Genomic DNA, 13486 nt, shown 5'->3' with positions numbered 1-13486 from the left:
ATGACAGATGTTCACAGAAGCCCAGGAAAAGGGTTCCAATAAGTCCAGGGAGAACTGGAAGGCATGCCAGGGAAGGGCATGTGGTCAGGCCCTAGTGCAGATGTGCTGTGGAAGAACAGAGCCCTTCCACATGAGGGAGTGCAGGGGATTCAGAGTATCTACTGGGACCTGGGAGGGAATGTCTGTAAGGCCTATGTCCTTACTTAGACTCAGTTCTGAAGCTCTCAGGTATGTGCAGGCTGCCACTCAAGAGGTCAGAGGCCAAGGAGTATGGCTGTAATTGACAACCTTACTGGAGTGCCCTTTCCAGTATGCTTGTGAGCTACCAGAGGGCAGGTGCTGCGGCTTTCCTCAGAGCAGCTGACGGGCAAACAAGGGGCCACACCTCGTCAGTGAACTTCACAGACTGCTTCAGTACCTACTTTGAGTGGGGAGTGGATAACAAACACATCCTGGTATCTTCTTACAAGGAGCCTGAAGTTCACTGCTCCTGAACAGGGTCAGCCAGTGTGGAGAGCTGGGCTGGACCCTAGGGTGGCAGGAAGGCCTGAAGAGCTGTAGGCTGAGAGGGCAGTATTGACAGACATAGATGGGAAAGCGGCCGCACGTGTGTCGGAAGGCAAAGGCAGGTGGTTGTGGCTGGTGTGGGTAGGGTGTGGCTGGTGTGGGTAGGGTGTGGCTGGTGTGGGTAGGGTGTGGCTGGTGTGGGTAGGGTGTGGCTGGTGTGGGTAGGGTGTGGCTGGTGTGGGTAGTGCCAGCAGGGCAGTGATGGAGGCGGCAGCAACAGCAGCAGCGGGGAATAAGGACCACTTGAAGGCTTCAACAAGGGAATGGTATTTAGATCTGTGTTTTCTCAAGATCACTGTGGCCCAGCAGGAACACGAGGGTAAGGAAGGGAGGCCACTGCATGGCCACATCAGAGATTCAGGATGTGATGGTTCATATTGTCAATTTGACAGGTTCTAGACTCACCTAGCTGACAAGACTCTGGCCATGCCTATGTGGGATTATCTAGATTGGGTTGTGGTGGGAAGACCTACCTCATCCGTGGGTGGCACCATTTCACGGGCAGGGTCTCAAATCAATAACAAGGAGAAAGTGAGCTAAGTGCCAGCATTAACTGCTACCAACTGCCTGAAGCTCCGGTCACCATAGTTTCCCTGTCCCTATGGACTGTATTCTTGAACTATGAGCCCAAATAAAAAAAAATCTTCCTTCCGTAGACCAGGCTAGCCCCAAACTCAGAGATCTACCTGCCTCTGCCTCCCTAGTGCTGGGATTAAAGGCGTGCGTGTCCGTCGTGCCCCACCCCACATTTGCTTCCTGTTAGGTATTTGAATCTAGCAATGAAGTATGTAAAAATTGGACAGGAAAAGGAAGACAGGCTAGGTTTGAGAAACATGGATATCTGAGTTGTACTGGATGAAAAGGAAAGAAGGCGGAGCCAAGGAAATGTCTACATTTCTATCCAGAAGACCAGTGAATGGAGGCCTAGTTCTGAACATGCTCAGCAGACAGCCTTTCTGAGGTGGGCAGGACTTGTGCTGAGCTCCCAGGAAGTCTGCCAGTCAGGATGACATCTGCCATCACTTGACTGGGTTCTGGAAGGAGAAACTCACTCTCCATGTCCATGTGGTGTGTAGGCTGTCCTTGTGGATCTGGTGACCCTAACAGACAAGAGCGGCCTTGGGGGGCTGGTTGCAAGGCTGGTGCTTCAGCTCCTCCATTTGTAAGGCAGTAACTGTGCGCCAGCCTTGCTAGAAGCCCCGCAGCTGGGGATCACACTGATAAATTCACTGTATTACTTTGCACAAATCAATATCCCAGCACTTACCAGGGGTTGATGTGACCGAAATTGGTTTCAGCCAATTCGTGAGGGTAATAAATGGCCATTTATCAAATCAATTCATTCTGCAGCACTTCTCTGGCTGCCCATCTTCATGGTACCCATGGGGTGCCAGGTTCTGTCCCCATCCAAACAGTCCCTAACATACATGTGACACTGTCTTGGAGAATCCAGAAAGGCCTGACATGGCCTCTAAATCGGCCCACCCTCCTACGCCTGCTGGAGTTCTAAGGTGCCAGGGTCCTGGGCAGCAGCGCCTCGTGCTTTGATCAGGCTTGCACCGCTGCCACTAGGCTGCCCATTCCCTCTTTTGGGGATCTAGAAGCTTCTGGGATCTGGTCACAGGAATGAACGTGGTGCAGGACATTCTCAGTGTGATCTAGTGGTAAGGCTCCTCAGAAATGCAGGTGCACAGCAAATGAAATAAAAAAAGTCACTGCCCTGTACAACATGGGTCCCAAGGGTACTGTCTTCTGTAGGGTCACCAGAGCCATAGCAGGGCCAATCTATATACACCAGGGCAAGGAGTGGGCCTTCCTGGCAATCAGTTCACTGCTAACCTAATACAGAGTTCAGAAGACAGAGAGAGGCTTTCAGGGAATGGAGTTCCCAGGGTGCATATTCTGACAGTTCTTGGAGTAGAGAGTAGATCAGCCAGTCTGAACCAAGGGATGACATCAAGACAGGCACCAGAGGTCAGCTCAGTGCTGGGGAAGAGGCAAGCTGGGACTGGGTGCCCAGATACAGGTGAAAGAAATCAGCTCTGGTCTTGACCTCAAGAGTACAGGACCCAACCCCAAGAAAACATCTTGAGGACAGGGACTAGATTATGGGCTAGTGGCAGATAGAAAAGCGCGGGCTTCAGAGTCATGGGGTGTTGGTCTTGGGACCGCACTACAGAGGCAAGGAAGCAATGCCAAAGGAGGTGAGCTGTGCACAGAGGAAAACGGCAGCTCACTTAGTGCCCCTGTAAACGCTGTTTCTGGGGAGTGTGTGAGCTTCTGAGGGGCTGCTGAGAAGTGAAGGTCGGGGGTTAGGAAAACGCAGGCTGGAAACAGGCATGTAAGAAGCTGCATCACTGAGGCAGCTGTAGTCCAGTCCAAGTGGACGCCGGACTCCAACAGGTTGTGTTTCTGTCAGGCTTCAGGTAGGGTTCCCACCCCATGAGTGGTAGCTGGAGACAGATGTGCATAATTAGAACCTAGGAGCATAAAGGAGCAGAACTGGGTCCAAGTGGTGGCTCTTCTCAGCACCTACGTAATACTGCATGTTACCTTCTGACTTCTAGATGGAAGGCATCTCTGGTTCCTAGGCTCCATTCATCTGTGAAGGAGTCAGGCCCCTGGTGAGCTCTCATGATACATGAGAATGATAGAGATAAGGTTGGGCTCAAGGTATCTTGGGGTAACGGCCACCATTTTCTAATCACTCCCTAATGTGTCCCCAGAATGTCCCAAAGAGAGCAGCCTGGAGTCCAGCCTGATGGCCCCTTTCTTAGTAGGTAGAGCTCGGTGAGTCCTGAACAGACACTGAGTGGCATGCAATGGGATGAGAGGCTTAGAGACTAGAGGGGACCAGTCCGCAGGACTAGCATAGACAGTTTAGGATAGAGGGTTTTATACTCTGGCTGAATGGTAGATAGGCTAAAGGGCCTGTTCAAAACATAAAAACTAGGTTCTGACTTCACTGCTGTAAACTGAGGCCTGAAACTGTGGATGTTGGTGCAGAGAATATCCTTGGAAAATCACTTGTCTCGAGGGGTGACCCCCCACCCCCATCCCCACTTAGTTTAATCTGGCACAGGCAACTGCTTCCCCGCCTCAAGTCACCCTGAAACAGGCACAGGGCTGAGTTGTAGAACAAAGGTGAAGCCTCTACCTTCACCAGCACCCACTGTCCACATCTGTCAAGAGAGAGCTGTGCTTGGCAGGAGGCCCTCAGGGGAGGAATGAGCCCTTCATTAGTGGGAAATGAAGATGTTTTCTCAAAGTTTGGGACTGTGTCCTGGGCGGGCTGGCACATAGAAACTGAAGCCTTGTTCTAGCTTAGCTACCACCCCTTTCTGAGTCTCAGGTGTCCCACCTTAAAAGTAGGAGATGGGGGTAGTGCACCAGATGATTACAAGAGTTCAATTCTAAGCACAGGAAAGTAGCCTCAAGCAAATTTCTTAAATGCTGCACCATATTCCTCTGTATAATGGCATTTGATAGTGCCCATCTCATAGCACTGCTATATGGACTAAATGACCTAAAATATGCCAAGAGCTTTAAGACAATGCCTGGCATACAGATGGTACTCAGCAAATGATGACCTTGAATATAAACGGCATCTCTCTGGCTTCAGGGCAGCAAGAGTTGTACCTCTGCAGTGGAGCACAGCTGCCCTGACCTTTTCCCACCTGACTAGTGCCGAGGACTCACCTGCACCCACGGTGGCAATGGCACTCTCCTGGCCAATGATGTGTTCCTTCAGTCGCTGCTCTAGCGGGAAGCGGCGCCGCTCTTCTGCCTCACGCTTCCTCTGCTTCTCCATGTACTGGGGGAAGAACAAATGGTTCAGGAGGCTGGCCTCAGCAGAATCTTGGGTTAAAGGTCCCTCAATGCAGGGGAAAACTGCAGATGTTGGGGCTCCAGGGGTCCTGCTCAGGCTCATGACCACTGAAGGCTGGCCCAGATCATCCTTAGCCCCACTGTTCAGGACAAGCAGGAGTGGCAGGGCCTACCCACAAATGCTTCTTGGGCAGAACATGGTTTGATAGTGGTTAAGTGCTTCCACCCATGACTGTACCTTTTACTAAAAATGCTACTGGGAGATTTTCTGAATGTCTGTCAGCCTATCCTGACTCCACAGAGTGCTTCCTAAGGGCAGTTCCAGCTGTTTCTGTCATGGACCCAGCATCATCAGGTGAGTGTAAAAATTAATGTAAGGGCAGACATAAAAAGGAGAGAATTAACAGCTAGATGGGGTGGTGTAGGTGTACAGAAAAGGGGAAGATACACAAATACGGAATGCTTGTGGGGAGGGGCTTTCTGAGACACAGGACATTGGCAGAAGCTGGAGAACTGGCAGCCGAGAAGAGGGGCAGAGGGTACGGGCCTGATGGGGAATCATTTCCTGAAGCAGAAACAGGCAGGTCTTAACCTGAGGGGCAATGCCAGGTCTTAGGCAGCCCTAGTAACTCAGGCATCTTTCTTGGGAGACAGCTGCCAAGGTAAGGCCCTGTCACAGAAGTTGTGGTTGCAGATGGTTCTTGCGGGCAGAGTGGATGAAAAATACCTGCTGCTTGGGTAGTGTTTTCCTGTTGTAGTAGTGACCTTGACAGAAGTTAAAAAAAATAAATAGCAAACAATCCAATTTTGGCTGTTGCTATCAGTCTGTAACTGAAAGCTCCCATCAGTCCTCGCTTTCATATGGAGCAATAATTCGGCGCCGATCCCAGTGGAGTGACGCTTGCCGGCTGGAATCCAGAGTGTCACTGTGCAGCTCCCTCAGGCGCCACATACATCACCTGGCTCTGCCAACTCCAGCCATATATCTGCCTCTTCCTCCTCCCTGCCCACAAGCCCATTCAGCACTCAGGCCCACTGGGCTGGGAGGTGCTGATGGCAAGACACATACACACACACACACACACACACACACACACACACACACACACACACACACACACTTGCTGGAATGATGTCAACTTTGGACAGACCCTGAAGATCAACTTGGCTTGCTAGGATTTGCTGGGCATGTTTACACATTGCCATGAGACTGCTGTGTGCCAGGCACTGTGCTCAGCACTTCATCCAGTGTCTCAATGTTTAGAGTCATTATCCATCTGAAGGTGGGCTCCTCTTCTGGCTCATAGTGAACTAGTTATGTGGCAGAATGAAGAAGCTTCTCTGTAGGCAGATAGGAACTCCAATGACCTCATCATTTAAGAGCTAGTGACCTTGGGTAGTGAGTTTTCCTCCCAGGATCTTAGTTCCCTCACCACAGCATGGTGATAGTGTTCACACCCACCCTCTAGGAAGCTTAAGGAGGGAAGGAGATAAGCACTTGGCAGAGCCTGGCACGCAGCAGATATGGGTGGATAAGTGGTAGTCGGAGATGTCTTCCAAGTACCTACCCTGATCAAGTGTTTGAGCGCATTTTTCTCTCTTCCTTTCCTTCTCCTTCAGGAGTGGGGACTGGGCCTAGGGTTCTTGCTCATGCAAGGCAAGCACTGTAACCCTGAGCATATGCCAGCCCTGGTCTTGGATAAACAGGATTTCTTTTTACTCCAGCTGGTAAGCAATTGGCCAATCTATCATCTGTTTTTTTATTTTTGGCAAGGGTGGAGGATTCCTTTGAATCAATTCAATCACAGGGAGAGGACCACAGACTGAAAGAAGAGGTGTGCTCTGGCTTAAGTGGAAACTGGTACCAAGTCCACTTTTGTGTCCACTGCCTGGGCAGCACCTCCTGAGGCGCCCTCTCTGGGAACCTCAGTCTGCAGGTGCTGTTTCCTTCCACACTGTCTATTTCTGGAGAGTCTTTGGCGACCTGAGGCAGCCATCCCTGGCCACCAATTTCCCTTACATGGCATGGAATTCTGCCTCTGCATATTTTCCATGGGGCCTCATAGAACACACCTTTCTCCTTTGTACCAGGCAATGCCTAATGAGACTTTTTATCCCACTTGCTGAGTGACGCATGACCATCATGGTTCCCCAAGTATTCTCCAGAAAACATTACTTCTTCCTGTAACTCTTCTTTGGGGTTAAGATTGTATGTTGCTTTAGAAGTCTCTAATTACTATGGAAGAGAGCATGGGGGAATGGGTATGAATGACTGGTTTCTTGGGAGCTTCCTAGATGGTCTTGGGAAGGTTCCAATGAAATTAACCCCTAGAACACACTTAGATCCTCCTAAGCATCAAGTCTGAAATAGCTATTTGTTTAGAAACATTTCTGAACGTGTATAGATTTCTTTAATAAAAATGTGCAGGAGGGCTGGCAAGGCAGCTCACTGGGTCAAAGTACTTGCTCTGCAGACCTGAGCAGCTGATTCCAATCCATAGGTCCTATGGGAGGAGGAGGATGGCACAACTCCTGAAAGTTGCTCTTTGACTTCCACACACATGTGCACCATGGCATACATGACTCTGCATTTACATACGTGTGTCATGTATATCACACAAATTAAAAAATGTGCAGCATGTTGGGGGTTAAATGAAGCCACATGTTACTGTTTTGTGTTGTTTAGCCAAGGTATAGAAGAGTTTGTACTAAAAAGTGTACCACATCACCTTTTAATTTGTATTGTTTTACACTACTAGGGATTGAACACTGGGTCTTGTCTATACTAGGCACAGGTCACTTTAAAAAAAATAATTTATTTAACTTTATTTTATGTGCATTGGTATAACAGTGTCAGATCTCCAGGAACTGGAGTTACAGACAGTTGTGAGCTGCCATGTGGGTCCTCTGGAAGAGCAGTCAGTGCTCTTAACCACTGAGCCATCTCTCCAGGCCCCCCTCCCCCGTCACTTTTTAAAGGCATCTGTCCCAAGCCCAGTCTTGTGGAAAGTCAGTTGGGGAAAAACCAAACCGGAGAAGGGAAACACTTGGTCTGTATATTTGTATCTGTTCAATTCAGGGGCGAGGACGCAGAAGGAGAAGAGCCCGGAGTGCTCCATGGATGCAGGCTATTGTGCCTGGCTCTTTGAGGCTTGCGGAGGAAGGTATAGGACTGAGTTCAAGGGTCTGCTTTAGGGGGTTCCACTTATCTAGAAGACAGGTAAGAAGTTAGGTAAGGAGCCAACAGAAGCAGAGGGTGCTGGACTGAGAGGTCCTGCCAAGGGGCTGCCGGGAGAGCAGCTGTGCAGAGTGACCATTTTCTTAATAAAAGCCTGGGACAATTAACTTCAGACACTCTCACCTGGAGCTGGCAGCAGCCAGCTTCCCATGCTGCATCTTGGCTGGATAATCACAGCCCCTGGTTTCCATCAGTCTTGATTTAATATGGCACTCCTCCTGGCTATGAGTGCATTTACAGGAAAGGGCTGGGAGGCCTAGCTAAGCTTGCTCCACTCTAAGGTGAGTGGCAGGGCTGAGTGGTGTGGTAGAGAAGGGCTTAGGGTGAAAGGCGCATGACAAGCATCTTGATGAGTGGGCATGTCTTAGGGACAGACCTGACAATGCAGCTGATAATGAGGGGGCAGCTGTGTGATGGTAGTAGGTGGGCAGAATAAGTCCCTGGATAAGAGTAGGGTTGTGAGGTGTAGAGGAAGGAACAGAAGAGAGGTCCAGCCAAGTGTGCAGCTCTCTTGGAAAGGTGAGATAGCCAGAGAAACTGGCTATTCCTATACCCTCAGGTGTGTCCCATACTTCTGACTCCTAATTCAGATCTGAACTTAGGTCAAGGTCAGGACTTTATGTCCCTGAAATGTGGTGATAGGAAGAACTACACAGGAAGGTCAACAAAGGGGTCTAGAGGGCACATAGGAGACTGGGGTGAAGTGACGATAGCCGAGGAAATCCAGGGTATTCAACACAAAGAAACTACCTTATTGAGTTATATAAAAAATATAGCAAGTTGAGGGGCACCAATCAATGAGAACAGGAGAGTATGGGGTGATAGGTAGGAATGGACTTGAACTAGTCCATAAAATATACTCTATGAGAAAAGGGCTGCCCACAGGGTAGCATCAGTCCTGCTGGACTTGGTGACCACCAGGTCAGCTTCCACAGCCCATTCTCCACTTCTCCAGTCCTTCCTCTATGTGCTAGAGATGTGTTTTAAAAAATCTCAGCTCTCCGGGGCTGGAGAGATGGCTCAGAGGTTAAGAGTTAAGAGCACTGCTTGCTCTTCCAAAGGTCCTAAGTTCAATTCCCAGCAACCACATGGTGCCTCACAACCATCTGTAATGAGATCTGGTGCCCTCTTCTGGCCTGCAGGGACACATGCAGACAGAACACTGTACACATAATAAATAAATAAATCCTTAAAAAAATAATAATAATCTCAGCTCTCTACCTCAACCCAGAGGGCCCCCTGCCTCTGCTTGTACTGGGCCTTCTTTTGCAGGCTCTAGAGCTGTCCTGCTGGGGGTAGGGCTCTCTCTCCTGCTGTCAACAGACCTGGCTTGAATTTACTTGTGTGATTTTTGACAGTGTCACATCTCTGTAGATGGCTGGGTTGTTCCAAAGACAGACTGGTGAGAAGGGCAAGCAAGTGGTAGAGGGAAGAAAGGAGTGGGATGCTCTCAGGTTCTGGGCATGTGATGCTGACAATCCCATGGCTCCTGATCCTCCATCCCTTGGATAAGGTGGTAATTGCCAGGTTTCTCCACTGCCACTCTCCCCTTTATTTTTAGGGGAGGCTTTGACATTGTGAAGTAAATATTCTGACACTTTGCAAGCTTTCTGTCTCTAGATTTTGGCATCACTGATGGGTCTTGTCTGATCTGGGGTCAGTGTTTTGATCCTCACAGCTCTAGAAGGTTGACCAAGTCACTGTCTTGATTGGAGAGATAAGGGAATTCAAGCCAGGTCTACCGGTGGCAGGAGAGAGGTCATTAACCCTGGAAGGCTGCCTCTGGAGCCTGTACTTTCTACCTGGGGATGAGAGAAGCCCCATCATCACTGAGTTTAAGGTCTCATTGTGAAGATGAGATTTAAAACACAAGTTTGCTCTCTTTGCTTCTACTACTGGGTTACATAGTGAATTTATTGAAAATAACCCCCAGAGGGTGTTCTGGCCAGAAATATCTCACATGTTGAATCAGAAAGAAACAGTAGGAAAACCCAAAATGAAGGATATTCTACAAAATAACCAGCCTGTACTTGTGACAATGGCAAGATCATAAAAGACAAGGAGAGACCAAGAAACCAGTCCCTGTCTGGATCATGAGGGCTGGATGCAGACTTTTTTCCTTGTGAGAATCCTGTAGAGCTGGGAATCTGAATATCATGGGAGGGTTATTTATTATCAATATCAATTATTTTTGATATTTTGATTTTGATAACTGTACTGACAGCATGTAAGAAAATGTGGGCTGAGTATGTTGCTCAGTGGTAGTGCACATGCTCAGTGCTCCTGAGGCCCTGGGTTCAATCCCTACAGGAAAAAAGCAAATTCTCCAAATACAAACAAATCCTTTTTGTTGTTGTTGTTGTTTTTTCTTTGAGACAGGGTTTATCTGTGTAGTTTTGAAGCCTGTCCTGGAACTCACAGAAATCTGCCTGCTTCTGCCTCCCAAATGCTGGGATTAAAGGTGTAAGCTACCACTGCCCAGCCAAATATTTGTTTTCAAACAAACAAACAAACAAACAACCCCCCAACACACAGGAGAGTAAAGAATTACCATGAATACAACCTTAAAATGATTCAGAAAAATTTACCTATATCTTCATGTATAATTATATAATTATCTATCTACCTACACCCCTTTCTCTCTCTCTCTCTCTCTCTCTCTCTCTCTCTCTCTCTCTCTCTCTCTCTCTCTCTCTCTCCCTACTTACCTACCTACCTACACACACAACCACTATGATAAAATGTTAGCAGCTGGGGATTCGATAAAAAGTTTATTGGAATTTGTTCCATGATTTCTGAAATTGGACCACAATAAAGGTGGGAAAGTCAAGGAATGGACAGGCCTCTGGGATAATGTCTGTATCAGGACTGTTTGTGACAGCACACAAACTATGTCTCTGATGTGTACATCTTCCTTATACAAATATATTTCAACCAAAAGTTCTTGAAGAGTAGGAGGAGAGACCACACAGAAGCTCGCTCCTGGGAAGCTAGCACCCATGAGGCCCTCGGCAGGCCACAGAGACAGGCAAGCAGGTTCCTGTGCTGAGATGTGCAGCAGGGAACATGGGACACTGAGCATGACGCCAGGAGGAAGATGTGCCCTCCTGCCCTCTGGGTGCCTGCCCCACCACTCCTGCAGAGATTCACTTAGGTCTGGTGGGAGCACCAGCTTCTCAGCCTGGGATGTTGGCCCAGGGGAGCATCACATCCCCAGCTACCCTGAAGCAAATGAGAAAATATAGAGATAGAAATGGTGCTTGTGATGCTGTCACTGGGATATGCAAATAAAATATATAGGATGGGCCTATCTGCCTAATATTCCTGCCAATTCATTCTCTGGGTGTGATTAAAATGAGCAATAAATTCCTCGTGAGTCTCAGTGGAGTGAGGAGCGGGAAAGGAGCTGCGGCTGGCATGCGCGCATCCCCCTCAGCTGAATATTCATCATGGGATAGCTCCCCATATTTTTGTTTTATCTGCCATCATGTACACAGAGATATATTTCTACCTCTCTTTCATCTCTTAGTTAGGACATGAAAATGGTCTAGGCGTTAAGTATTAAACTCTCCATGTACTGAAATCATTCAAAGTGAGATCTAGGCTAACCTCTTCTATAAAGCCTGCCCTGCCCATTCTGCCCAGGAGGTGGGCAAGCCATATTTTCCTAGAGTCATCCCACCTCCACAACCTTGTACATCCCTCCTGAGACAACTGCCTGCCAGTTCTTTTGATAATGGAGCCTGTCTCTCCCACAGTAGGACAGCAGGCTAGAGCCAGTGGCTGGGCCCCTCCCACTGTGGCTCTCCCCAGGGGGGGAGCTTAGGCCTAGGGACTGCTGAAAGACCCAGAGAGCCAGAGAGCTCACTGCGAGAAACTCATCTGGTCCAGTTAAGGTGGCAGAGATTCTGAGAGCCAGTGAGATATTTTAAAAGGAGGAATAAAGTGAAAAATTAGGATTATAGATAATTTCAAATATGCAGAAATCACTAGTAGTAAGGGGGAAGGGGAGACTTCAGATTCACCTTCTGGGCCAAGCAGGTAACACAAACACTGGCAGGTGAGGACCTAACACAGCAGGGACATGGCGGCAGAATCTATCTCCCAGTCCCTCCCTGTCACTGTCCCATTTGCCATCCAATGCTGCAAAAGTCCTGTGTCTTTAAATTCACATTTTTGGGGAATTTCCCGGTTGGCATATAAAACATGGTTGTCAGTAGGTTTAGGCAAAAAGGCCACCTATGTAAAGAGATGTGGGTATGGTCTCAAAAGAGTTCAGACAGTACCATTGAGGCACATCTCTTTAAAATCCAACAGACAACTTGATTTTGTGTGTCACTTCCTTCTTTCTTGCCTGTTGAGTTTTCCCATCTGTGAGATGGGAGCATTAAGAGCAACTGCACAGGGCGGTTACAGAAACAGAGAGTGTATGTTAAACATGCAGCACAGTCCTAGAGGCACTCAGTAACTGTTAGGAGGAACCATGTGAGTAACATTACACGTAGACAGTAGGCAGGATACTTGTACTTGCGACTGGGCTTAGTTGACCTCTCTTCCAGGAAGCCTTTCTTGACTAGTCCTCCCCTGACTCATTCGCCTGAATGCCTGCCAGACTCTGAACTCCTGGAGTGACTTACTTGTTTTCTGCTATCTAGCCCACAGTTCATGAATGGTTAAAGAACCTTAAATTCTCTTATTTCCAAGTCTTCCATAATCAGACAGATGATGCTAATACTCACACATTTTCCATAATGAGTATAATTTGACTAGAGAATGGTAGGTCAAGGTAGAAGAGGCTTAGTTGGGTACTGGTGGGGTGCAGTGCAGGAGAAACAGAAGGGGAGCAAGACACGATCAGAGAAGCAGTAACTCACACTGTGCTGGATAGTCCTGTGTCAAATTGACACAGGCAGAGGTCATCTGAGAGGAGGGAACCTCAATTCAGAAACTGCTTCCATAAGATTGGGCTCTGTACTGGGCAGTGGTGGTGCACACCTTTAATCTCAGCACTTGGAGGGGCAGAGGGGGCAGAGGCAGGTAGATCTTTGAGTTCTAGGTGAGCCTGGTCTACAGAGTAAGCTTGAAGATAGCCAGGGCTACACAAAGAAACCCTGACTTGAAAAACCAAAATAAAATAAAATAAAATAAAATAAAATAAAATAAAAAGAAATGAAATAAAAAGACTGGGCTGTAGGTTAGCCTGTAAGGCATTTTCTTAATTGGTGATTGATAGAAGAGGGCCCAGCCCATTGTGGATGGTGCCATACTTGGGCTGGTGGTCCTGGATCCTATAAGAAAATAGGCTGAACCAGCCAAGAGGAGCAAGTCAGTAAGCAGCACCCCTCCATGGCCTCTGCACCAATCAGCTCCTCCCTCCAGGTTCCTGCCCTGCGTGAGTTGCTGCCCTCACTGCTTGGATGATGAACTGTGAGGGAGATGAGCCCTTTCTCCCCACACCGGCTTTGGTCATGGTGTTTGTTTCATCACAGCGATAGACACAACCAGGAGGGGAGATCTGAGGCCGGGACCCCAGTGCCTGAACTCTGGGGTGGGGGGCAGCTTCAGCTTACTGCCTGGCAGAGAGATGGAGCTCAGGGCAAAAACAGAGCTTCTCCCACAAAAATCTGCCTCAAAGAGCTCACTTGGGCAGCTTGGTGAAAACAAGCAGAGGAGAAAGGAGGGCAGGGAGAGACGGGAAAACCAACCGAAGACAAGGTGGACGGCAGAAGATGAGGGAGATGCTGAGGGCACCTGGTCCTAGGCTAACACTGTGGCCACCACCCTCAGGGACCATATTTTGTTAAGTGGCCTTCAGTAGCTCTAATGACCTGTGTGGACACCAAGATGCTTGTT

The 13486-nt window shown here is 48.5% G+C and overlaps 1 protein-coding gene across 1 annotated transcript in view; it reads right to left on the bottom strand.

The window, feature by feature from the left end:
* The window catches only part of Clpb (caseinolytic mitochondrial matrix peptidase chaperone subunit B), a 124364-nt gene that overhangs the window by 19276 nt on the left and 91602 nt on the right, over positions 1–13486 (bottom strand). Inside the window, exon 7 of the mRNA XM_036188175.1 lies at positions 4267–4381. Coding sequence (XP_036044068.1) covers positions 4267–4381 — 115 coding nt within the window. The remainder of the gene's footprint in view (positions 1–4266; positions 4382–13486) is intronic.

This window comes from Onychomys torridus, chromosome 1 (genome assembly GCF_903995425.1).
Source record: "Onychomys torridus chromosome 1, mOncTor1.1, whole genome shotgun sequence".
NCBI lineage: Eukaryota > Metazoa > Chordata > Mammalia > Rodentia > Cricetidae > Onychomys > Onychomys torridus.
This window is presented reverse-complemented; position numbering and strand designations above follow the sequence as displayed.